Source organism: Sus scrofa, chromosome 6 (genome assembly GCF_054392235.1).
Source record: "Sus scrofa isolate SSC_HxYL_T2T_F1_AM1 chromosome 6, Sscrofa_HxYL_maternal_Yorkshire_Landrace_v2.0, whole genome shotgun sequence".
NCBI classification, from domain to species: domain Eukaryota; kingdom Metazoa; phylum Chordata; class Mammalia; order Artiodactyla; family Suidae; genus Sus; species Sus scrofa.
This window is the reverse complement of record NC_139388.1, coordinates 99,477,045-99,503,336: the sequence shown is the minus strand read 5'-3', so window position 1 is coordinate 99,503,336 and position 26,292 is coordinate 99,477,045. Positions and strand designations below refer to the sequence as shown.

At 44.2% G+C, this 26,292-nt stretch overlaps 1 protein-coding gene across 22 annotated transcripts in view; it reads right to left on the bottom strand.

The window, feature by feature from the left end:
• MACF1 (microtubule actin crosslinking factor 1) overlaps nucleotides 1–26,292 on the bottom strand; it is a 357,817-nt gene that overhangs the window by 275,786 nt on the left and 55,739 nt on the right. For 5 of the 22 annotated variants that reach the window (XM_084963969.1, XM_084963988.1, XM_084963974.1 and 2 more), the window contains exon 1: nucleotides 13,586–13,733. The exons of the other annotated variants lie outside the window; for them this stretch is intronic. In XM_084963969.1, coding sequence (XP_084820095.1) covers nucleotides 13,586–13,637 — 52 coding nt within the window. In that variant the 5' untranslated portion in view covers nucleotides 13,638–13,733. Of the gene's footprint in view, nucleotides 1–13,585; nucleotides 13,734–26,292 lie in introns of those variants that run through there. 22 annotated transcript variants of the gene reach the window in all.

Below are 26,292 nucleotides of genomic sequence, written 5' to 3'. Positions count from 1 at the left end.
GACAAGAAGGTTCCAGCAGCACAAATCCCAGATCCAGCTGGACTAAACTCAGAATCTGTGACACTCCATGCTTTGCATGAACATGGTCACTTAACACTGCAATAAGGCCCCTGAAGCCTTCGGACCCCAGCAACAGCACCTTTCCTTGCAGCTTTGCCCAGGATATTGTGGACAAAACCTAAACCACTCTGAGGCCACAGGCCCAACAGCACTTCTCTAGCAGCCAGACCTCTTCAAAGTGGGAAACAAGAGTAGCCATGTATGAGAGGTCTCAGCCTGGTCGTGAAATCCCGGGAGTGAGCAGTCCAAATTAACGTGTGATTATTATCTATAATGGTACCAAACCTTGAGGTGTTAAACCATGAGGTAATAAGGCCCCATGTGGCTCAAGAATCTGAATCCCCTTGATTGCCCTGAAAGCAGTTCTAGGTGTTGCTCCCAAGCAGTACCAAAGGCCAGTAGAGTAAAAGGTACTGCTCAGACAGGCTCAACCCACTGGCAAGTCTTAAATGTCTGGAATATAGTAGACTCTCAAATATTTGTTGAATGAATACATGAATAAAACATTTCATCTTCAACTGCTATACTTAGTTCCTTCCTACACCCAAGGGGGGTGAGGGACTGTCAGAGGAGAATTTTAGACAGTAAGGGGGAAAAAAAAAACAAACCTTTCTTTTCCCTGCCATTCCCTGGTGATCAAGCTCTTCTGTTGCAAAGTATAATGCTCCCTTCTATATAAAAATCATTCCTCAACTGTTCTCCCAGAGAAATGGATAACAGGCCACACTATCCTAATCAAGGACAATGGCTCTTCTGCAGCTGTGGGCAGAAGCACAGAGTCCTCTGAAAGATGACAGAGCTACAGCCAGCAAGCTGGCCACTGTAGCAATTTTGATAACAGCAACAATTTGGAAGCAATCCAAATAGTCAACTTTTAAAATAATGGCTCAGTGAAACCATTATCAACATTATAACAAAATTATAATGACTATGAGGAAATACTAAAGAAATATTTATGTTACATGCAAAAGGCATACATATGTACCTGCTAAGTGAAAGAAGCCAGATACAAAAGGCCACTTGTTATATGATTCCACTTACACGAAATAGCAAGAACAAGCACTAAGCAAGCAAATAAGTGGTTGCCAGGGGTTGGAGGAGGGAAGGGCGGGGGGAGTGACTGCTCAATGGGTATGGGATTTCCATAGGGGGCCATGATAGTCATGATGGTTGCTCAATATGTAAATGAACTTAATGTCAACGAACTGTATACTATTTTTTTTACTTGTTAAGGCCTCATCCGCAGCATATGGAAGTTTCCAGGCTAGGAATCGAATTGGAGCTACAGCTACTGGCCTACATCATAGCTCAAGGCAACACCAGATCCTTAACCCACTGAGAGAGGCCAGGGATCGAACCCATGTCCTCGTGGATACGTTTCTGTTGTGCCACAGCAGGAACTCCCAAATTGTACACTTTAAAACTGTTAGAACGGTAAATTTTACGTTATGTGTGTCTTACCACAATAAAAATTTTGGATTAAAAAATATATGTATATAGACCAGGATTATAATTATGTAAAAGTAAACATAAATCAGAAAGGAACACGGAAAAGTCTCAACAGCTATTAAATTAGAAAATTGGAAAAAAAAGAAGAAAGAAAAAAGAAAATTGGACTTCACTTACGTTGGACAACAAATAAAAATCAGGAAAGGAAAATAAAAATGCCAGAAGCATACAGTCAACCCTAAAGCCAGAATCACAAGCCTGCAAGTAAGTAGTTACCCAAGTGGGGGACAAGTTACACAGCTCACCAGGCGCCAGAACAGCAGGTGTGTGCGCTAAGGGGTGAGGGAGAGAGGTCTCAGGCCCTCCTCAGCCCAGTCCTCTAATCCCCCTTAAAAACACTCCCTAGGGCAGAGGAACCATCTGTTCCAACAAAGCCTAGAGCCCTACAAGCATATTAACTGCTTCACTGCTGACCTCCAGCAGATGGGCTTCACCCAGTATCACGCACTTTTCCCTTGAAAGATAAATGCCTATAAATGTTACAATATAAGCCCTACCAAGAAAGGGACTTGGCCTTGTCCTCGATATAGCCCTGATACCCAGAATAAACTGATATAAGTGGACACTCAGTAAACAATTGCTCAATGAATCCATTAAACACCTTTTTCCTGCAATAATTGTTTCACTTAATGCCTTGTTTTCTGAAGTCTCCTTCTTCCTATAATTTTTCCTCACTTAAGAGTCTGACCTGGTTTTCTCAAATTCAGTTGACCAACCAAATGCTGCCTGATTCCACTTACATCAGGTTTTTTAAGTATCTGGTCTGCTTATATAGAGTAAACTAGTCTCCTCACCATGTGGGTTACTGCTGGATCCCAGTGCCTAGCCCAGCATGTGTGGCAGGTGCTCAGACATATTTCTCAAATGAAAGAAGGATTCATTCACTTTGGTCACCACACCTCACAAAGGCTCAATAATGAACACTTAAACTTGGCTAGGTGGCGTGGGAGTTATGGAAATACAAACTCTATAAAACAGACCCCGCAAAAAGCTTAGTTTCAACAGGCAGACAAAACTAAGGTGTGGAAGAGTGACACATCAGTGTGGACAGTTATAGAGGCGTTTCTTCCTGGGGACTAAAGGCCTGAAGTGGGGCTGAAGGAATGGCTGGATTTCAGTGAAGAATAAAGAAGGGGGCGCTCCAGGTAAAGAGAACAGCACAGAAGGGGCAAGAGGAGACAATGGATGAAGCTCTTTTAGGCACAATGAGTATGTGGATCTGTCTGGGGCTGAACGTGTGTTCCAGGAAATCATGTGAGATAAGCGTGGAAAGGAGGAAGGGAGTCAGAGCAAAAAAGGCTCTCTTACTTTGGGTAACAGACAACACCAGGAAGTAGCTGGCAGTATTAACTGGAAGGGAGAGACAGGACACAGGAAACAAAATATGAGGCTGTCGCAGTAATTCAGGCATGGGGTGACGAGTGACTGACCCAGAGTCTTGGCAAAGGGAATGAGGAGGAAAAGGCAAATTTAGGAGAAACTCTGAAGGAACAAAAGAACTTGATGACAGTTTGAAAATGGGGGTTGATGAAAAGAGAAGAGTCAAAGATGTCTCCAGGGTTTCTCATCTCAGAGACTGGAGAATGTGAGCACAGTTGTCCAAAACAGGGCAGAGGCAGCGAGGCCGAAGTCTAAGCTTGGTTTGGAAAATACTGAGCTCAAGGTAATATCCAAGCACTGATGTCCTGTATGCAGTTGGGAAAAAAAAAGATTTTAGAACATTAAGAGATTTTAGATAATGGAATATTATTCAGCCTTAAAAAGGAAGTAAATCTCCATATGCTAAACATGAATGAAGCTTGAGGATGTTATGTGAAGTGCAATAAGCCAGTTACAGAAGGACAAATGCTGCCTGATTCCACTTACACCAGGTTTTTTAAGTAGTCAAACTCAAAGCAGAAAGTAGAACGATGGTTTCCAGGGGATGGAGAAATGCAGAGTAGCTGTTCAAACAGTATGATTTCAGTCCTGAAAGATGAAATAGTTCTTGGGAGTTCCCATCATGGCGCAGCAGAAATGAATCCAACTAGGAACCATGAGGTTGCGGGTTTGATCCCTGGCCTTGCCATGATCGGGTATTGCCATGAGCTATGGTGTAAGTCACAGATGTGGCTCGGATCCTGCATTGCTGTGGCTGTAGTGCAGGCCGACAGCTGTAGCTCTGACTAGATCTCTAGCCTGGGAACCCCCATATGCCTCAGGTGTGGCCCTTAAAAAAAAAGAAAAGAAAAGAAATAGTTCTAGAGACCTCCTGTATAACAAATGGTCATATAGCTAACAATACTGTGCATGTAATAATTTGTTAAGAGGGTAGATTTCATGTTAAATGGTTTTTATTATGATTTTAAACTTTTTTTTCAGAGACTTTAATTAGTAGAAGACAGACGTGGGAGTGTGCAATTTAAAAGAAAAGCTGAAGCCAGAAGAACTGGCTAGAACAAAAAAAAGTCAAGAGCAGACTAATAATAATGCCAGCTATGTTTGTGTCAGATGTTTGTGCGTTAGCCCTGTGTTAGGAGCTTTACCTACGCCGTTAATTTGGCCCTCGTAATGTTGTATGGGAGATATTATTATCCCTGTTTCACAGATGAAAAATTTGAAGCTCAAAGTGAGTAGCTTGCCTAAGTCACTCAGCTGATAAATGCTGAAACTTGGATTTTAACCCAACCCAGCCTAGAGCCAAAGCCCATGTTCTCAGTGGGTTAAGAATCCAACTAGTATCCATGAGGATGCAGGTTCAAGTGGGTTAAGGGTCTGGCATTGCCACAAGCTGCAGCACAGGTCACAGATGCAGCTTGGATCTGCGCTGCTGTGGTGAAGGCTGGCAGCTGCAGCTCCAATTCGATCCCTCGCCTGGAAACTTCCATATGCTGCAGGTGCGGCCCGAAAAAGAAAAGAGCAAAACCCACGTTCTTCCCACTTGCCCCCACTGCCTTACTCCTTAGGAACTGCGAGAGGGTGTCAGAAGAAGGGAAAGATCCAGCAAAGGCAGACAAAATGCAATCACATAGGTAAAGGAAAACCAAGACTTGCCCTCGTTGAAGCTAACGGAAGAGAATATTTTAAGCAGGCAGGGATGAGATCAATGGTGTCAAATGAAGTCAACACATCAACTCTCTCTGCAGAGTCATGTAAAGATGAAGCCCTGCAGCCCAGAGAATTTCAAAGAAACAAAAGTCCCACCCAGACCTAAATGGGCTTATTCTCCCCCTCTTATCACTGACAGACACCTGGGGCTGCCGGTCACTGGCTAGTCAAGAGGCCTCATGCTGAGGTGCATCATCTGGCACTTCAGTCCTAGGAAATACACCAACCTGAGCACAGAGCATTGTACAACCGAGGGCCAGGTTCAACTTGAGCTGTGGGAGAAAGAAGATCTCCATGCTGGCTACAATTCAACATAAAATCTGTTTCTAAAACCAAACTCTCTTTTAGAAGGACTTCACACACCTGCTCTCTTCTCTTATCCTTGACAAAATCAGGTACATATAGCCCCACTTTAGCTGCAGCCTTACTCCCTCATAAATGACCTTCCACTGTTCTGCCACAGTTATACTTCTTCACCAAAAACAAAACAAAACCCCTGAGCATTTATATCATTCCTCTTAAAAATACCTAGTGTCCCTCTTTTTTTTTTTTTTTTTTTTTTTTTAAGGGCTGCACCCTCGGCATATGGAGGTTCCCAGGCTAGGGGTCTAATCGGAGCTACAGCTGCCGACCTACAACACAGCCACAGCAATGCCAGATCCAAGCCACATCTGCAACCTACACCACAGCTCACGGCAACGCTGGATCCTTAATCCACTGAGCAAGGCCAGGGATCGAACCCACAACCTCATGGTTCCTAGTTGGATTCATTTCTGTTGCGCCACGTCAGGAACTCCCTCTAGTGCCCCCACTACCTGCATTGTTCCTTAGCCTTTTATAACAGACTCAACTGTCCATTCCAGCCAAAACAACTACCCCCCATCTCCAGCTTCCTACTTTGTGACACTTCTCACCTCCCCAAGAAGAAACAGAGAGCTTCGTGAGTCTATTTCTTTGCACACCCTGTTGTCTCCCCACAGCATCCTTTCTCCCTTTTTGACTGGTAAGCTCCTCCTAACTCAAAAACCAATTCCACTGGAAAGTCTTCTCAATCATCCACTATGCTTCCCCCAGAAATGACTCAACCTCTGTCTGTTCTCACAGCACTTTGTCCATATTTCTCTAATAGCACCTGCTCCACCCCCACTAGGCTGTGTACAGGACTGAGAACCTCTTAAGGACAGGGACTGTCATATCCTCAGAGCCTTGTACAGGGTCTGGCATAGAGAAGGTTCTCAGTGAAAGGAAGGAAGGAGGCGGATATGGGGGACTTCCAGTCAAAGAGACAGGAAGCATGAAACACTATCAGAGAGCAAAGTAGTGAGTTGATAAATTGTAAAACAATGATCTTCAAAATACATCAAACCAGGAAGTCTAAAAGGTTCCTGCCACCCGTCAATGAGCAAAAGATGCTGTTTAGCAATGGGTATTCATTCAGAGGGACCATCCCCACTGTGAGGAACACACCCAATTAGGACGACAAGCCTGGGGTTTCTAAAGGAAAGGAGCCAAAAGAAACTGTGGGAGAATAGTGCAGACAAGAACCTTACCTTTCAGTACTGCCAATTTCCACAAAACATAAGACAAAGGATGGAGGGAGAATAATAATTTATACTTTGTTAGCAGACAGGCTCGCTCTTTGAGAAAGGGGGAGAATATAACACTCATCTCCAGTTGTAACAAAAACAAAAAACAAAACAAAGCCACAGAACTATCCCTACACATTTGAGAGTCTAAAGTGCTATTACACCATGGAACTCCCTATTCACCACATTACAAACCAGCAGCACAAAATGCTCCTCTCCAGCCCAGTGATATGTAGTAAGCCTAAAAAACATACAATTAAGGAGGGGATGAACTTTCACAGTACAGAACTGCCAAGCATCCAAAAAGCATAGCAAACACTGAGGGTCTAGTAGGTGCACAGTGCTATAAAACATACTGACAAGCCTCACCCTAGAAGTATGCAGACTCCCAGATTCCTTGCAGAGAAAAGAACCACCTCATTGTGATAGATTTGCTTAAGGGCTCTGGGAATGGGAGAGGCAGACAGTTCTCATTGGGAAGGATGCAATCCTGTAGGTGACTCAAGCCATTTCCCATATCCTAGATGCTGTCAGGATGTTCTCATTGGCCCCTGAGCACAAAGCCCCACATGTGTCTTCCTCCTCTCTGTCCTCAAGGTAATATCCAAACACCCCCAGGCTATCATCGGTTGTCTGCTCCAAGATGTCAACTCCAAGTCAAAAACAAGACTGTACTGTCATCACGTCCAGAATAATCCTCCTAAGGGTGGTCAGTCCCGAGGAACAGAAGCTGATGTGCACCTGACTGTAATATGTTGATTTAAACCCACAGCACCATTTCCGTTTCTCCCTGAGGCAGACACCTCCCACAAGCAATGGCGATGACAAAGTAGAGTTTGTCAGCCTATTATATCAGGTGAAGCTAGCCCAATTTACTAGCTAGATGCTATCTCAGTAACAACAGGTAAAGAAAAAGAGAATCTCAACCTTGCACCAATCTGGGGTTCCAATGTGGGATTTCTATACAGTATCAATTAGGTCATTCTTGGTACTACAGTTTCCAGATCAACATTATGGATCTCTCCTGAAACAAAACAAAAAGGTATTAGGGTTGGGAGAATCAATGAAGCCATTTATCAATGAAGCCTGAGGCTGCTGGGGAAAAAGCTTCAGAGTAAGACAGTGCAGTGATGTGATGATGACATGTGGGAGCTGCTGACTCAGTGAAAGAGACACTTGGCGCCTGTCCCAAGATGGAATTAACTGGATAATAAAACATCTGAACCAGCTGGTAATGAAGCCTGAAGACAGGGCTGTCCCCAGAGGGCAAGGGCCAAGAACTATCAGAGGGGCATTCAAAGACTTACAGGTATCCTCAGTAGCTTTTAAAAGTGAAATAAAGTTAAAAACAATATCCAGAGCACTGGATGTATTAAGACCAGTAATTCAACTTCTAGAAATATATCCTAAAAATATAATCAGAGATGCACAGAAAAGTGTATTTACAAGCATGTTCATTATCTTTTATGGCACTGAAAAATTAGAAATGTGCACACCCCACGATTGGGAAGTATTAAAACAACAATCTTTACATTTGACGAAATGCCATAAAGCTGTTAAGAAATGCTATTGTAGATAAATAGTTAAAGGCATAAAAAACACTCACAAAATAATAAAGTGCTGGACAGATAACCACATTACAGTGACAGCAAACATATAAAAACACAACATTTTCTTTCCCTTTTTAAGGCTTAGAGAAGTTCCTGGGCTAGGGGTTGAATTCGAGCTGCAGCTGCCAGCCTACACCACAGCCACAGCAACACCAGTTCCAAGCTGCATCTGCAGCTTAATCCTTAACCCACTGAGCAAGGTCAGGGATCAAATCCATATCCTCACGGATACCAGTCGGATCCCCAACCCGCTGAGCCACAATAGAAACTTCAAAAAACACATTATATGAGGAGAGAAAAAGACTAGGCGGAAATACAACAAAATATGAACAAAGTAATCTGTAGGTGATAGGATTTTGGTGACCTTTGGTTTTTGATTCTTTATGCTTTCCTTATATAAGGCAACAGTGCATCAATTTAACGACAGGGGAAAATCTACGTTTTTTCCTACAGTTCTTTTTAGCTACATTGAAGAGGGGGGATAAAAGCCTCCCCCCAACAAGGCCACTTTGGGAAGGGCATATGTCAGGGTATAAGGGCTTATCCTGCTAGCCCATACATGCCAACAGGGAACAGGCTTCTAGGCTGGTCAACTGAGTGGGTGCCCAAAGTAAAGATGTAATGAGAAAGATGACTTGACAAATCAGAACTAAAAGAACCAGGGGTTCCCATTGTGGCTCAGTGGTCACCAACCCAATTAGTATCCATGAGGATGCGAGTTTGATCCCTGGCCTTGCTCAGTAGGTTAAAGATCTGGTGTTGCCGTGGCTGTGGTGTAGGTTGCAGACACAGCTTGGGTCTGCTGTTGCTGTGGTGGTGGTCTATGTAGGCTGGCAGCTCCAGCTCCAATTCGACCCCTAGCCTAGGAACTTCCATATGCCAAGGCTACAGCCCTAAAGATACAAAAAAAAAAAAAAAAAAAATTTAAGAGAACCAAAGATGAGTGTGTGCCTTCTCAGGAGTCACCTCAACCTCATTCCCTTATTCAACAATGTTACCACTGCCCCCAAATACAGGTGGAACCCCTTCTCTGGAACTGCCTGCAGACTAGTAGTACCATCTTTCTAATGTCTTCCAGAGCAGTACATTTCATTCTTTGAGACGGGATTTAATGTTTCAAAAGAATCAAACTTGGATAATGTCATTTTTTGACCAAAAATTAGTTATGAATATAAAATGAGTGTGAAGGTTCTTAGGGAAATCATCATCTGGTGCTGACAGAAAAACTACAAAAAGGATTTCATAAGTGTTTAGAGCATGGGCATCATTTTCTGAGTACTTTTTTTTTTTTTTTAAACTTCCTGGAGTGACTACTGAAGAACATTTAGATACATGAGTCTAGTTCAATTCGGTTCTTCACATATTTCTTTAATGCTTAATTTCTGCCAGGTACCATGCTGGTCAGGAAGATACAAGAATAAACAAGACAGAATTCTGATCTTTAGCAATGGCAGAGCTAACATCTAGATTCTTACTCTATGCCAGACGTTAACATTTACTATCTCGTTTATCTAGTGAGGTAATAAAGTCTATTATCATCTCCATTTTACAAATGGAAAAAACCAAGGCTTACAGAAGTTACAGGAAACTTGCCCAAGAAGTAAAGACTAGCAGGAAAATCAAAGGTTTGATAAAATAACTATCCCATAATCTGACACCCTTAAAATAAGTATGTTTAAAGTGCTGAGGCAACACAGACAAGGAAAAAAGAATACTAATATGTATGAGAGAAGGGAGGAAGGGAGGGAGGAGAAAAAAAGAAAAAAAAAAACTTATGAAGGAAAGGAAGATTGGCACTGAAGGATAAACAGAAGTTCAACACAAGGAGAAAAGGACAGTGGTACTCCAGGCAGAGGGAACAGGATAGCATATATACGCACAGGAAGAGAAGGGGGAAGGTACATGGGCATGCTGGGGTATGTTTACTTTAAAAAATTTAAGCAAAGGCTAAAGAACCACTTTCTCATTACTTCACCTACCTCTCTGCCTCCCTAATTAATCCCTAATTACCAGTCACAGCACAGGCCTGGGCTCTGCCAAGGTTGGGCCAATAATTCAACCTGTCATGCCCATAGAAGAGGTCCATCTGGGCAGTAATCATTCAATGGCTGTGGCTTTTGGCAAGCTTGACAAATAAAGGTTAAAGCTTTTCAAAGGAAACAGCAGTAATGCAATATATTGCACCCCAATCCTGGCATCAATGCATCAAAGATTCACAGGAAATTAGAGATGGGAACTTCAAGACTTACACAATGTCTCTATTCTGCCTCTGGGCTCCCCTCAACAGTTACCCACTAAATGGAAGGATGGCTGCAAGCCGAACTATGTCAAGAAAAAGTCAGTAAGTAAATGAAGAGGGGAGCCAATTACCTGCTTCTGTCAGCCCCTCTGGAATAGACAAAGATACCAGGGAAATGAAGAAGGGATGGAGCCAGTGACTATCATCAAGGGACACAGTGAAATTCAACCCATAGAGGGTTTGACAAAAGCCATGGTTTGTGTCTAAATGTTGGCCTGGCAACTCAGAGTTGGAGGAATATCTGTCTAAGACCTACAGCAACGCTCCAGAAATGATTACAGGATTAAACCGAAGCAATCACATGTCCTCTTTCCAGGCACCTCTTCCACCTGAAAAAGATTCAGGTTCCAGGAGAGAAGGGAGGTAATCAGATGCTTTCTTTGAATGAACAGGACAAACCGCTGTATATTATACATTTTCTGCTATAAAGACTATTATTCAGTGTATAAAAGCGAATGAAGGATTAGGAAAGAGAACACAGCTCAAGAAGGCTAGTGTGGAGAAAAAAGGTCTATTAGCCTCACTCCAAAGCACCACACTGCAGCTCTCCCTCAGAGGAAGGTGCCCAAGCGTGTCCCACACCTACACTGGTCAGACTTGGGTACTGTCTCCTACTTCGAATGGCCCCCAGCATCAGATGGCTTTATGATATAGCCATCTTGCCTGCTTGCTGTACTTCCAGGCACTGTTATTCTACTTAGCAGGACAGATGGCGCTGTTCTCAGGCCACAAGTGCCTATACTATGGAAGAACTGTAAGAGCTATGTGGATATTAATATACATGCACGTGCTCAGAACAGTGCCTAGTCCATAACTAACATTCGCTGAGTGCATAACATTTTTAATAACACTAGTGTTATTAGTGCTAAGACTGGTTTGTCTTCCAGTCTCAACTATCATAACTGACCTACAGTGGAATCAAGTAAGACCTGGAGCCAAGCATGTGGATGCATGACTAGGGCTACAACCTGCCAGTCAGAAGGTAACTTGATCCAGATCATCCTGGACCAACGCAAGCATAAGGACTCACTGGATTCAAAGTCGTCTCTGGGAGGGACAGGAGAAAGAAGAGGTAGAACATTTGGTGAATTCTGACCACATACCAGACACTGAACTAAGTGTTTATGCCCTCTTACTTAATATCCATAGCAGTAAGTGCTTCTGAGCTCATCTTGGACTCAAAATAACACGGCAGAGTGCCCCAGAGTCTCGGATGGAAGAGTGGAGAGGGAGCTGCTGTCGCTGTGGCCATTTCTCTTTTCTGATTTCAGCCCCACACTGGACACTCCCTGTGACAGGTACATCTAGTCTGTCACTCATTCATCCCTAGCCATGTTATTCATTCATCCCTAGTAAAGACAGGGCAAAGGAAGGAGGGACAAAAACGACTTTATAGGCGAACTGAGAAAACAAATGATTGCCAAGCTGGTGTCAATATAACGTCTTCCAAAAGCAGAAATAACCTTTTGTACATAGGGTGCAACTTCAAACCCCGACAGCCCTGAAAGGATCAAATCAAGAGCTACTTGTTCTATTAGCCCCACTGAGAAAGTCAGGGGAGTTAGAGGAACCTGGGGACCAAAACCACTCCTATTTTGGGAGTGAAAAAGGCCTCCTTCCTCCAAGCATGTTGCACGGGAGGAAATCAGGAAGTGCCCCCAACAGTCACACCTACGCTTTGTTCCTAAGACACATACAGCAGAGGAGGACAGAGCTAGGAGAGGTGTGGTCTTCTGACAACCTCAGGAGTCCACTTAGGTCGCTGTTAAACCTGATCCACATACGCTGTGGCCATCCCACTGTGGTTCACTGCTCCTCTAAAACCTTGACAAAGGGGGAACCAGAAGGAAAAGTTACATTCACCTCCTACAGTTTCCCTCCACCACCCACCCATCATTAGAAAGCTCTGGCCTTTTATCAGAAGAATCATGCTAAGTTTTATAGGTGAAACTATACTAAGAAGCTCAGCATCCAAGGAGAGGCCTGGGGTTCCTACTCTGAGCCTTTTCTCCTGAAGGAACAAGGTTAATTAAATTGGACAATCTTTCTGTGAGTTTTGTAAACAGAGGAGGGAAGAGGCTCCTGCTGTTGGTGAGCATCATATACCCAGGAAGAGAGAAGCAAAGTGGGCAAGAAAGGGGGCTCTTGTATGGGATAAGGGTACATTTCTGCACCCTTCCATCATCCAGTCCCCAACGAGGCCCAGGAACTGGAAGAGCCACTGGTTTCTGTCCCCATTTGCCATCTCTTCCCCATGAGTCTGGATGAAGAAGTCCAGACTCCTTCTGTCCTCTCAACACTTCCTCTGACAGGGAAGCAACAGTTGATGTTGCTCATTCTTGCTGGGACCTGTCTGATGTGGGATGAGCTTTCAGAGCTCCGAACCTAAAAGGGCTTGGCTCCAGCTGTCAGAAGTTCTGAAAAAAAAAAAAAAAAAAAAAGTCTGGCATGGGAGAGAGAAAAGGGAAGAGAAGATAGAGATTAACGGAAAAATGCTTTATAGCTGTATATCCCTTTGCAGCATACAAAGCTCTTCGTGTATATAATCTCTTAGAAAATGTTCTACAGATAACAAAAGTAACATATCTATAGGCCCTGGCAGGATCTCCTGCCATTCCCCCAACCCTGAAAAAAGCCACTTTACCCTTTTCCTCTGTCTCCCTAGACTCTCTCCATACCCCATGGTTGCTGTGGGTCCAAAATCCTGACTGCTGATGAAAGAGGGACGGTTTGAGCACCTTCCCAGGCATATGGAAATAAAATCACCTATTAATGGGGAGTAAAAAGATTTCATTCACTTTCCTCATAAATAGCCAAAAAGAGTCTTGCATTATCTCATCTCCCTATGATCAGTGTAGAGTTTACCAACCATGCAAAGCAAACACTACTCCCTTTAAATGTTATTTTCATGAAAACTCACCTCCTTTAAAGTCACTGACTTACTCTTTTCCATGGCATCTCTGGCCTATCAGCCTGCTTTCCTCCTTCCCCCACAATCATTCCCGACTCCCTCTTCTCTCCAGATGGGCTCTGACTCACTGTAGACACAGGCACCTGGCAAACCTGGCCCAGGAACCCAGCTACACCTAGGTAAGGCCACAGGCCCGTGGCAAGAGCCCTTCGCCCACCCTGCCAGAGAGTGCCCTGACCTCGAGGGGCCAGATTGGCTTCACTGCTCATTCAAGCAGAAGAACAGGCTGTGGCTGAAGTAGCTGAGAGGATTCTCTCTGATCACCCACTATCGCATTTACAAACTCTATCCCTTCTATGTAGTTGCCTAAAACAGAAAAAAAATATGGCCAGCTCCAAGTCAGAAGGCTTTCTAAGCCCCGAAGGGACCGATGGAGTGTAAAGACCCCGTACAACACACCCCACAGCAAGTGTTCACACAGCCAGCAAGGACAAAAGGCCGGGAGCCGGAAGCCTTAGAATACCTCTCAGGTTGTTGAGTCCCTCCAGGAACTTCTGGTACTTGTAAGCGTTCATGCCCAGCCCAGCCTCGTCAGCTCAGTGGCTGCAAGTAGGCACCATGGCGCAGTGACAGCTGAGAAGGGAGAGCGCGAGCCAGGAGCTCCACTGCTCTCCTAGCCCCCAAGAGCTGGACTTTGACCACACATGCAAGTGACGTCACCAGAGGAGCCTCATTACATTACAGCCCTTTGTGCGGCCTCATTTGCTGCAATGAGCGGAAATACCTCCCCAGGAGAGGCCAGCCCCTCCTTTGTGCAAATGAGGCGGGAGACCACAGCAGCCCCTGCCTATCATCTGCCACCTCATCTGCCACCTTCTCTTCAGACCCCAGCCCAGGCTCCACTGGGATTACTGCTCCTCTGGTTTAAACTCTAGAGAGAGGCTTAAATGCTTCTCAGGACACCAGTTAGGGGCTCATCTAGCATTCGAGAATGAAACCTTTAAAGGGCCACACTCACCACAAGAATGTCACCACAACAGGAGCTCTTGGGCAAATATCACATGGCAATGAGACAGGTTTTACAAAATAAACAAGCAATGCTGCACTCTCCTCAGAGCAGTCATGTTTAGAGACTGGAATACAGCCACCCACAGAGGAGACGCTGCCTACGAACACGGTCCAAGGCACAGAGAAGAGAGCGCCAGAAACTGTCAAGCCCACTCCCCAAGTGCTAAAAGCACAATTCAGGGGGGCAAGGCCTTCCCCAAAAATAACGAGGGAGAAATCATAGCCCAGACACCACCCTCGTGCTTCCACTCTGGGGCACTATTTCACTCAGATGATTTGTTTTCCATTTGCTTTGCTTTAGTGATGTCAGTAGCTGTGCAAATTTCCTTCTACTCCTGCAGCCTCAAAAAGATGGACACCCTCCCCCCAGTTGTCACAGGCTCTTAGGATAAATTACACAGATTATAATTAGGGGGTAAAAAAGAACCCTCAAATTTCTGTAGCATCTTTGTTGAAAGGAATCCAAAGTGGTTCATCCGCATTGTTATACACATCTTTGAAAATGATTTTATGAAAGTAACTGTAAATGGTCACTTACAGATGGGAAAAAGACAGACATTAAGCAATCTGTCCCAAAATCACACATCAGGCGAATGAAATAGCATGGAAAGAACCTATGTTTCCCAAACCCAAGCTCAGTACCCAGGAGCAACAACTGGATCAGACTCCACTGAACAACCCCTCCTAAGAGAGACACTCCTGTCCCAGGTCTGAAGTTTTTCAGAGTGACCTGGTAGAACTTACCATGTTCCACAAAATTCCCAGTGCAGGCTGGATGTAGGGGGAGAAACTAAGTAGCACTGTGGAAACAGAGAGGAAAGGGAGTAGGCCTACTTGAAGAGATCGGACTAAATAATAAGAATGACTGCTAAGGTAATGGAAAGGGAAAATCTGTGGACAATAAAATAACCAACCCAAGCTTTCATGCCCTCTGCTGTTACTCGTCAATCAACAGTACCAACAAGGCAGCCAGCCTCCGTGCAGACCTAAGTTTTAGGAGTCATGAGAGACAGAACACATGACTTCTTTTCTTAAAGAAGCATTTAATGTGCAAGGTTAAAAGGGAGTTTAATGCTTACAGAGCATAACAGACAGTGGGATACAGTAAACACATGTACACACAAAACCAAATGTAGATTCTACAACTCACTACAGTGAGAGCCAAAGCACCTCGGAGGTCAACAGACCAGGTGCCTTGGATTCATCTGTGAAATGAAGCTGTGGATGAGAAAAGCAAACATTAAATAACAGTTCAGATCATGCGTGTCTGGTTCCTGGCTTTATTCTACTTTATCTTCTGGAAGAGTATGGATAAGAGAGTACACTGGAAAAGAGCTTTGGATATACAGTCAAGAGACCTGGATTCCAGAGTTTATCTCAAGATCCAACTTTGCCACTAAATAGATATGTGAGCAGAAGCTCGAAATTCCCTAAAATGCTAGTTCTTGTTTTTTGCGCCCCCCCCCCCCCTTTTAAGGTCACAAACTACAGAGAGAATCTGAGGAAAACCATGGATACCATCCCTAGGCAAAGGCACATATTCACCTACTTATAAACTTTTGTTCACAAATGGATAGGGGTCAATGAATCACAGGTAAAGAACCTCTGGACTGATTTTTTTTGTTTGTTTTTTGTTTTTTGTCTTTTTTGTTGTTGTTGTTGTTGCTATTTCTTGGGCCGCTCCCGCGGCATATGGAGGTTCCCAGGCTAGGGGTTGAATTGGAGCTGTAGCCACCGGCCTACGCCAGAGCCACAGCAACTCGGGATCCGAGCCGAGTCTGTGACCTACACCACAGCTCACGGCAACGCCGGATCGTTAACCCACTGAGCAAGGGCAGGGACCGAACCCGCAACCTCATGGCTCCTAGTCGGATTCGTTAACCACTGTGCCACGATGGGAACTCCCCTGGACTGATTTCTAAGACCTCATCTGTGTCATGATCCTGAGAGCAGTCAACACAGTACAATTCGAATGTAAGTACTGAAAAGAACAAGGTGTAAAAGAGTCAGGGAAATCAGCCAGGGACGAGCAGGGCCCCTTCCCTTAAAGCCCCTGTAAAACTCTATCAGAGCCTCCTCCCACCTGAGGGAGGAGTGCAGCCCAGACAGGAGGAATCTAACAGTAGGAACAACTGACTTTTAAAATAGTCACTTGAACTAAGTGCATTTAAAAGACAACACATGCTAGTCTGTCATTTCCTCTGTATGTTTCACCACCGAAATTGTTTAATAACATTTTATCAGATAAAAGTTAAACAAAAACAGGATGTTTAAAATTATGAAGTGAGTGATGGTTCCAACTCTGAGGCTCTTGGGGGGGTGGGGGGTGCAGTGGCCTGGGGCCGCTCCCCGGAATCAGAGCATTTCAAAGCACCAGAGTCCAACGCCTCTATGTGCTCTTCGTGGCTGCTCATCTTTTCTCCTCAGAGGTTCCACAATGGCGAACCAAGAGGTAACCTTGGGTGGTAAGAGAGATTCTGCCCTACGTTCCAGACAGAGGCAGACAAGAAGTCTCAGGGCCTGGCAGTCTAATGGACACTCTCTGGCCAGCTGCTGACAAAGGGGAAAAAAGCCTTGCTGTCTCCAACAGCCTTCCCAAAGGCTCAGACACCTAAGGGCTGAGTGAGACTTGACTGAAGGCAGGCAGATCAGCAAGTCCAGACCACAGTGCATGAGGTGTGGTCCTCAGGCCTTCTGACGCTATGGTGTCAGGATGACAGTTTAAAAGGAGTACCTGCCCTGCCCTCGAGTGGGCTCAGGAACGCTGGAGCCCAGGTGGAGAGAAGGCCTGCCTGAGTCAGGCTCAGGGTATTACTCCTGAAACAAGAAGCCAAGTCTGCCAACAGACTTTCAGCTGAGGAGAAAGTTCTTGGCCCAGAAGGAGAGAACAAGTCCTATCTTGAAGTTCACACAGTCCCCAAAACCCTCTAGAAATCAATACCTTCTATATTCCTTTGAGGCAACCTTTCTCTTAAAAAACAAAGGTCATCCTCACACGGCCCAATGCTCACATCGTCAGGGTCAGTGACACTAAATCTACACAGCCAGTTTAAAGAAATCGCCCCCTACACCCGGCCTGATCTACCTGCCGGGAACATAGATCTAATGACAGAGCAGAAGGAAAAAGGAAGGAACTATCTCCCCAGACTGGGAGAAGTGAAGGCCCAGCTGCGCAGTCTCAATACCAGTCCTGAAGACAAGAGGTGTAGAGACATAAAAGGGAGCACCCCTTAAATACATCACCTTCTTTGAGGCAGAACTGACACCCTGACAGCCAGTTGCCACTGTTACCCCAAAGCAGCTGCTGACCCAGGAAGACAGCAAAAATGTCTCCAGTGACTTAAGAAGCCAGTAACAAAAGCAGGTGCCAGGTTCATGGTTCTATTCAGGGAGCAAGAAAGATCACTTTCTTCATTGTCTCCCCTGGCAGCAGTGTCTGGTGGAGCGAGGGGTCGAATTACACCTTGTCCCTCTGGACTGCTACAGAGAAAATGAGTTTGCCATCTGAACAAGGATTGTCCCCAGGGCCAAGGCAGCCTTTGCAGGGCCGAGGAACAGAAGACAAAGGAAGTCAGTCCTCATGCTTAGAGGGAAAAGACTGAACTGGCAAGACTAATGGAGGCTTCAATAAGAATTAAGTGAGCGTCCAAGGAGACCCTATGCTTGCCCAGGGTCTGGAGAGAAGCTTTGTGTGGATCAGACCTATACTACAGGCCCCAACCGCAAGTTTAAAAGGGGCTTGTGCTTTAGGCCACTGATCCTCAAGCCAGCTCCCTCTCCTTGATCCTTTTCTGTTTGGTTGTGTGGTCTAGGGAGAAATGGGTGAATCCTATGCATCCTCTTCTCCCTACGATGATTAGGTAATACTGTAAGACCAAACAGGGTAAAAGGCCTAAGCAACTGGAAGAGAAGGTAAAAATAACTGCTTTTAGGATGAATCTGCACCTGCGTGATCTCAGATTCTAGCCTGCCTAAGACTATGTTCCCATCTAAGTTTATAAAGTCATAAGCTACTGTAAAAGCCTCACTGCTGGGTATCTGAGGACCTAAGAAAAAGATTAGAGGCAAGAGCCACCTACCACTGGAACAAGGTTACAGATCTTCAGCAGAGAAATGGGAGGGTAAGAAATTTATTCCAACAAAAGTCCACTGAAACAGCTACAGGTTTCCCAGTGTTATGGAGATCAACAGCTTCCCCTCTCCTGGAAGACGTTTCTCTCATCAACTCCATGAGGACCCAGACCAAGGTCTCGGCTCCCCCACCAAGTCAGGGATAGGCACCTGCTACGGAGAATTGCATTTTTTGGGGGGGAGGGCGGGTCTTTTGTCCTTTTAGGGCCGCACCTGCGGCATATGGAGGTTCCCAGGCTAGGGGTCTAATCAGAGCTGTAGCTGCTAGCCTACGCCAAAGCCACAGCCACAGCCACGCAGGATCTAAGCCATGTCTGCGACCTACACCACAGCTCATGGCAATGCCGAATCCTTAAACCAGTGAGCGAGGCAAGAGATCGAACCTGCAACCTCATGCTTCCTATGAATTCCTCCACGGATTCGTTTCCGCTGAGCCACAACGGGAACTCCAGAGAGCCACACTGAGTTATTTTGACAAGGGGGGTGTGCTGTGCTCCTGGCTCAATTTTCCTGGGTTCCTTCACCAGCAAATAAAAAACAAGTCTCCAAAAGGACAGGCTACCAACTTGCGATAGCATTTCTTTGTTGCTTTTAAGCAAAGGAAGAAGGAAAAATAAACATTTTTGAGAGTCAGAGTCCAGACACTAAAAATAACACAATGGAATTTTCCTCTGAAGCTGCCCTTTGCTAACAATGACATTTTTTTATATGTATATTTATTTATTTTTTTTTTTTAAGGCTTAAGATAGACTGCTTAGTGGTGATTCCAGGATGGCAGGGTATGAGTTCCAGGAAATTTTTACTCTTGAGTCTAAGATGGCATTCTGTTGGAATGCCTTACAAAGTTAAGGAGGTACTATATAATAGGGAGTTCCTGTCGTGGCACAGTGGTTAATGAATCCGACTAGGAACCATGAGGTTGCGGGTTCAATCCCTGGCCTTGCTCAGTGGGTTAAGGATCCAGCGTTGCTGTGACCTGTGGTGTAGGTCGCAGACATGGCTCGGATCCCACATTGCTGTGGCTCTGGCATAGGCCAGTGGCTACAGCTCCGATTAGACTCCTAGCCTGGGAACCTCCATATGCTGCGGGAAGTGGCCCTAGAAAAGGCAAAAAGCCAAAATAAATAAATAAATAAATAAAAATAGAAAAAAATAAAAGCACCTAATAGGCAGAGCCTCAATGAAGGTGTCAACGCCTGTTAGATGAGTAGTGGGCACATATGTATATGCTACAGTATTATCTGTATGTATCTATAAGCTTGATTTAGTCATAATAAAAAACTAAAGCACATGCTATGTGTGCGGCTAAAAAAAAAAAAAAAAGGTAAAGCAATGGATGAAACTAGCCATCAAATTTACAAATATCATACCCATAACCAGCATTTTCACACATAAGAATTTTTCCTAAAGATATACATATGTAAAATAACAACAAAGTTTTTCATTACAGTATTTTGTAACAGCGAAAGATCGGCAACACCCTAAATGTCCATCAATAGGGAACTGGCTAAATAAGTTGACGGGACACCCATGCAATGAAATAATAGGCACAGAGGAAGAAACGGTCTTTATGTGCTGATATGGATTAATCTTCAAGACAGAGTAAAACAAAACGTCGAAACAGTGTGTGTGTTACCTCTCATCTATGTTACATTAAAAAGGAAGGAAAGACTGTAAAGAATTTACATTCCACAAAGGCAAGGATTTTTATCTGTTTTGTTCATTGTTTATCCCCAGAGTGTAGCACAGAACCCGGCACATGCTAGGTACTCAATAAATATTTGAACTAATTCCTTAATTCATGAGATACATGACTAAGTAAGTGCACATATCATGTCTGTAAGGAAGCACAAGAAACTGATAATACTGACTGCCTTCAGGAAGAGGAAAAGGATAGCTGGAGTTAAAAAATATATATATATTTTTTTTGCTGTTTTTTTTTTTTTTTTTTTTTTTTACCTTTTAAATAGTGAATTTGTGAAAATGCTACCTATCCAAAAAATAAATGAGTGTTAGAGTTCCCGTCGTGGCACAGCGGAAACGAATCCGCCTAGGAACCATGAGGAATTACGGGTTCAATTCCTAGCCTCGCTCAGTGGGTTAAGGATCCCGAGTTGCCATGAACTGTGGTGCAGGTCACAGAGGTGGCTTGGATCTGGCGTTGCTGTGGCTGTGCGTAGGCCGGCAGCAGAAGCTCGGATTAGACCCCTAGCCTGGGAACCTCCATATGCCGTGGGTGCGGCCCTAAAAAAAGACAAAAATAAAAAAATAAATGAGTGTTTAAAAGCCAAGAATATGAGATTCTGAATCCTGATCTCAGCACTGCTGCTGATCACATACCCTTCTCACACGATCATTCATATACACAACAACAAGCCTATCCTGTGCCAAATTGGTAGAGCACTGAGGATGGAGGGGAAGAGCTTGGAGTCTCTTCCCTCAAACAGCCTACAATCCAGGGAGGGAGTCAAGCAAGTGAACCAAGACATCACACAGTGCAGCTAATGCTGATGAAGATGTGTGGAAGCAAACAGAAGAGGAAGCACGAAAGCCTGGGGAAGGCTTCCTGGAAGAGATGATGCTGAAACTAGAACTTCAGGGCCATAGAGAATTAGATTGATGGGGACAGGAGTGTCGCTGACAGAGGAAAAGGAAAAACGTGAGAGAACACCATGTGTTTAAGGAACTTAAAATAGGTTGATATGGATAGCATGCAGGGTACACTCTACCCTGGAAGAATGATGGCAGGACATGAGAGCTTTGCATGCTGTGCTAGAGAAACCATCTCTCACCCCAAAGACAATGGAGAGCCACTGAAAGGGCTTAGTCTTGGGAGAAATTTTTTTTTAATGATCTTTTAATCTTAGAGTATTGTTCTAGCATTATTGAAAAGAAGGGGACAAAGATCGAAGGGAGGGAGAGTTAGGACAGTATTATGGTTACATGCTGAGAAAGTATGGAATCTGAACTAAGACAGCAGTACTGGAGATGGGAAGAAAGGAAGGGATGTGAGACCTGAAGAAGAATTACACAGGAGTTCCCATCATGGCTCAGTGGAAAAGAACCTGACTAGCATCCATGAGGTTGCAGGTTCAATCCCTGGCATCACTCAGTGGGTTAAGGATCCGGCATTGCTGTGAGCTGTGGTGTAGGTCGCAGACAAGGCTTGGATCTGACGTTGCTGTGGCTGTGGTGTAGGCTGTCAGCTGTAGCTCCGAATCGACCCCTAGGCTGGGAACGTCCATATGCTGTGGGTGTGGCCCTAAAAAGCACGAAAAAAAATTTAACCCCACCCCCCAAAAAATAGCCATCTTTAAAAGAAAGAATTACACAGCATTTGATCACTTTTATTTGAGTTGGTGGGGGGCAGGTAGATAGACCAAGAGAGGGAAGATTCTCAAGTCACTTGTGTGACTGGGCAGAAGACAGTGCCTTATGGGGGAAAGGAAAGAATAGCAGGCTTCCTGGGAAGAAGATGAAGAGTTCACTGTGGAACACGTTGAGTAAAAGATACCCAGACAATATCAAAAGAAGTTCTCCAGTACTCAGAGACAAGTGTCTGGAGCTCAGCTGAGGGATCAGGCCCACCGGTTGAAACCATGAGTATAAATAAGGTCTCATGAAAGAACTACATAGAGGGCCAAGGACAAAATCCTAGGAAGCACCTTTATTAATGGAAGATGAACCTGTAAATGAAGGAAGGTAATTAGGGGAGGGCGAGGTCATAAAAGGTTAGAGAAGGAGAACCTTTCAAGGAGGATGGAGGGCCTCGTTTCATAGTGTCGAGTACCACAGAAAGGTCAGGTAAGGTCGGGGCTGAAAATTTACCATTGGATTTGGCAATTAGGAGGTGACTGGTGACCTTGACACAACAGCAAATTTCAGGAGAGAAGAGGGGTTGGAAGTTAAAGGTCAGATATATATTATTACTCTTACGAATCTTGAGGGAAACAAAGAACAAGTGAAAGGGGAGTCTCACTTAACATCTTATGTTTTCCACTTTTCCTCCCATAATATGAGAATTATTTTAAGAAAAATAAGTAGGAAAATGCACATAGTGTTAGGCATTAGGTGTAGAATGTTAATAAACCAGTGTATTACTACTACCACATTAAAGCTGGTTCCATTTACTCCATAAACCACCAAACGTTTTTGGACACTTATGTGCAAAATACAGAGCTGGCAATGTTGGAAATAAAAAGTTTACAATACAATCCTCAACCTCTAGAAGCTTCCAATCTTGTGGAAGAAAATAATGCTTATGTACAAACAGGATGTTAAAGTACAATATAAATGATACTAAAAAAAAAAAAAATGACCATTAGCATTGAGGAAACTAGTAACTAACTTCCAGTGGGGTGACTGGAGAAGGTTTCCTAGAGGACTCTGAAGTAGGTGGTGAACAATGAGTAAGATGCTCTTCGGCAGAGCCAGTGAGTGACGGCGCTCCAGCAGAAGTCTTGTCTGGCTTAGCTGTGAGGAGGCGGATGGAGAGGATGCTGGCAAGGATATTTTGGAGGGCTTTAAACATCAGGCTGAGGAGACAGTCCTGCCTCTCTTCTGACTGCTGCTCTGTGGTGCCAAGTGCCTGTGGGGTGTTTCCACCTGAGCCCGCCACAGCAACTAGACTCAAGTTATTAAAAGCGAATCCAGGAGTTCCCGTCGTGGCGCAGTGGTTAACGAATCCGACTAGGAACCATGAGGTTGCGGGTTCGGTCCCTGCCCCTTGCTCAGTGGGTTAACGATCCGGCGTTGCCGTGAGCTGTGGTGTAGGTTGCAGACGCGGCTCGGATCCCATGTTGCTGTGGCTCTGGTGTAGGCCGGTGGCTACAGCTACGATTCAACCCCTAGCCTGGGAACCTCCATATGCCGCAGGAGCGGCCCAAGAAATAGCAACAATAACAACAACAACAACAAAAGACAAAAAAAAAAAAAATAAAAGCGAATCCACATCTTTCCTCCTCAAGTCAGTGCCTCCCTTGAAATTCCTGCTGTGAGTAATGGCAGCAGCCTTCACCCAACCCACCTATCATTTCTTCCAAATACCTCTCATAGTCACCTTCTCCTTCATTCAATAGTCAGCCTCTTCTGTCTAAACCTCATTCCTTTTCACCTGGATTGCTAAAATAGCCTCAAAAAAATCGGTTTCCATTCTTCTCACTCAGCCCATGTTGTACATGCTGGATCAATCTTCCTAAAACACAGCCCTAATTCAATCATTCCAATACATAAAAACAGTAACATGAAACCTACCGTAGAGGGAAAAAAATCTCAGAGAAATGTAAAAACTCAACCACATGATACAACTTTTACGGAGAGGGGTTTAGCAAAATGTACCTAGGAGTTCCTAGTGTGGTCCAGTAGGTTAAGGATTGAGGGTTCGATCCCTGGCCTGGCGCAGTGGGTTAAGCATCTCATGTTGCCACAGCTGTGGTGTATATTGGATTTAATCCATGGCCCAGGAATTTCCACATGCCATGGGTGCAGTTGAAAAGGGGGAAAAAAAAAAAAAAGTACAATTCTTTTAAGTGTCTAATGACTTTTTTTTTTTTTTCCACCTGTTTTTTTGTTTTTTGGCCATGCCCACAGCATGTGAAAGTTCCTGGACCAAGGATCAAACCTGCACACAGCAGCAACCTGAGCCACTGCAGTGACAACACTAGACCCTTAACCCACTGCTCCATGAGAGAACTCCTTTTAAGTGTCTAATGACTTCTGACACAGCAATTTCACGCCTCAGAATTTATTGACTAAAAGAAATTTAGTTAAATGTGCAAATACACACACAATACATTCATCTCATTTTTTATAACATCAAACAATGCAAAATTACCTAAAAGTCCAAAAATCGGGGGCCACTTCAAGTGCACTGCACCGCACACGGGAATGCTGACAGCCATATAAGGAAATGTTTTTTTTGACACTGATTTTCACTGTACAATAAGTGAAAAAAAAAAAACAAGTTACAAACAGCGTATGTTTGCAAACCATGTTACATGCATGTATTTGCAGAAGAAAATGTCTGAAAGAAAATGCAGCAAAATATCTACAGTGGTTATCCAAAAATGGTGGGATTTTCGGTGACTTTAATTTTACAGTTTTATTGTTTTATAATTTTAATACAATAAATATGGTCTTCTTGTGAAATAAAAAGAATAAGGCAGATTCTATCAGAAGTAATATCAAACAGTGGCATAGCTCTTTTAGACTTTACAAACATCCTTTTTCTGGAGATAGCAGAAACCCAAGAATTCAACCAACTGTCACAGTACCAAAAAAGCAAAGATGAAGAAGGCACAGTCTGCCATCATGGAACTCGTGATCCAGAGGAGCCAGACAATTAAACAGACAACTGAAAAAGAAGAGGGTTAAGTACTATTACAAAGGGATAAAGTACCATGAAAACTCAGGTGAGCAGGTAAGTTAAATTTTTCCTGGATGGGGTAAAAGGAAAGAAGCTAGAACAAGAGAAAAAGTGAGTTCATTTAAGCTGGGATGAAAGATTACTTAACAGTGTGAAGAGGAGTTTGTGAGGCTGATAAAAAGAGAGAACATCCAAGGCAGGAAACAGCATAAACAAGGACAACAACTGAGAGTCATACTCATGCCAACTCTGACCTCTACCTTATAGAGAAACAGAAGGTAGTGAACGCTGGTGTTTTTAAGAAGAGATAGGGCATGATAACTGACAGCAAGCCAAAGACAATATGAGTGTCTAAAATAGGGCAGTGGGTCCTGCCAGGATGGATGGATGGGAAAGGAGGGAGGTTGAAATGTTTCTGAGCGAGAACAAAGAGAACATAGTGTCCAATCAGATGTGGAGAACAAAGGAAGACAAAAAACAAATCCGAATTTCCCAGCTTGGGCAAACAGATGGAGAGTGATATTGGTACCTGAGACAGGGTATATAGCAAGAGAAGCAGGTTTGGGCAGGGGGGAAAAGAAGGGGGATGAGGATAAGCTTGGCTTAGGATATGTTACATTAGAATTTCTATCGACTTAAAAGTTCTCAACAAATGAACCCAACTAGCAACCATGAGGACGCAGGTTTGATCCCTGGCCTTGCTCAGTGGGTTAAGGATCTGGCATTGCGTGAGCTGTAGGTCGTAGATGCAGCTCGGATCCTGCATGGCTGTGGCGTATGCAGAGGCAGCTACAGCTCTGATTCGACCCCTGGCCTGGGAACTTCCATGTGCCATACATGTAGCCCTAAAAAGTACAAAAGGAAAAAAAAGAGAATTTCTATTCACTTTAAAGTGAAAAAGGGCAGTAGTCATTTGTTAATATAAGTTTGGACCTCGGGGGAAAGTTCACATTCAGAGATTTTGATTTGAGAGTCATGGTACACACAGACAGCGCTGATAAATGAAACCACCAGAGTAGGTTAAACTCATCCAGAGAGAGCACACAATGAGGGAGAAAAAGAGGCCCAAACTCAGTGTCAATAGCTGTAACAAGGTTGAATATGAGAACTGAAAAGAAACCACTGAAGTCTGCAAGCAGGTTAGAGCGATTTCAGCTGGGCTGGTGGGCACAAAATCCATTCTCTAGAGGGTCAGGATGACCAAAGGAATACAAGAAAGGCTATTAAAGACATTTAGTGCTTTTTTTATTTTTTTGTCTTTTTGCCTTTTTTGGGCCACTCCTGTGGCATATGGAGGTTCCCAGGCTAGGGGTCTAATCGGAGCTGTAGCCACCAGCCTACACCACAGCCACAGCAACATGGGGTCCAAGCCGCGTCTTCGACTCACAGCAATGCCGGATCCTTAACCCACTGAGCAAGGCCAGGGATCGAACCCGAAACCTTATGGTTCCTAGTCAGATTCGTTAACTACTGCACCACGACGGGAACTCCATTTAGTGCTTTTTAAAACATTTTAAAAAAAGTTAGTTCAAAGAAGAGACAAGCTTAAAAGATTTTCTTTTTCTTAGGATGGTGAAAACCTGAACATACTTATGAAGAGTCACTTCCCACCTAATATGACTAAGGTGGAAAGAGGCTAAGAATACAAACTGTGCACATACCCAGAG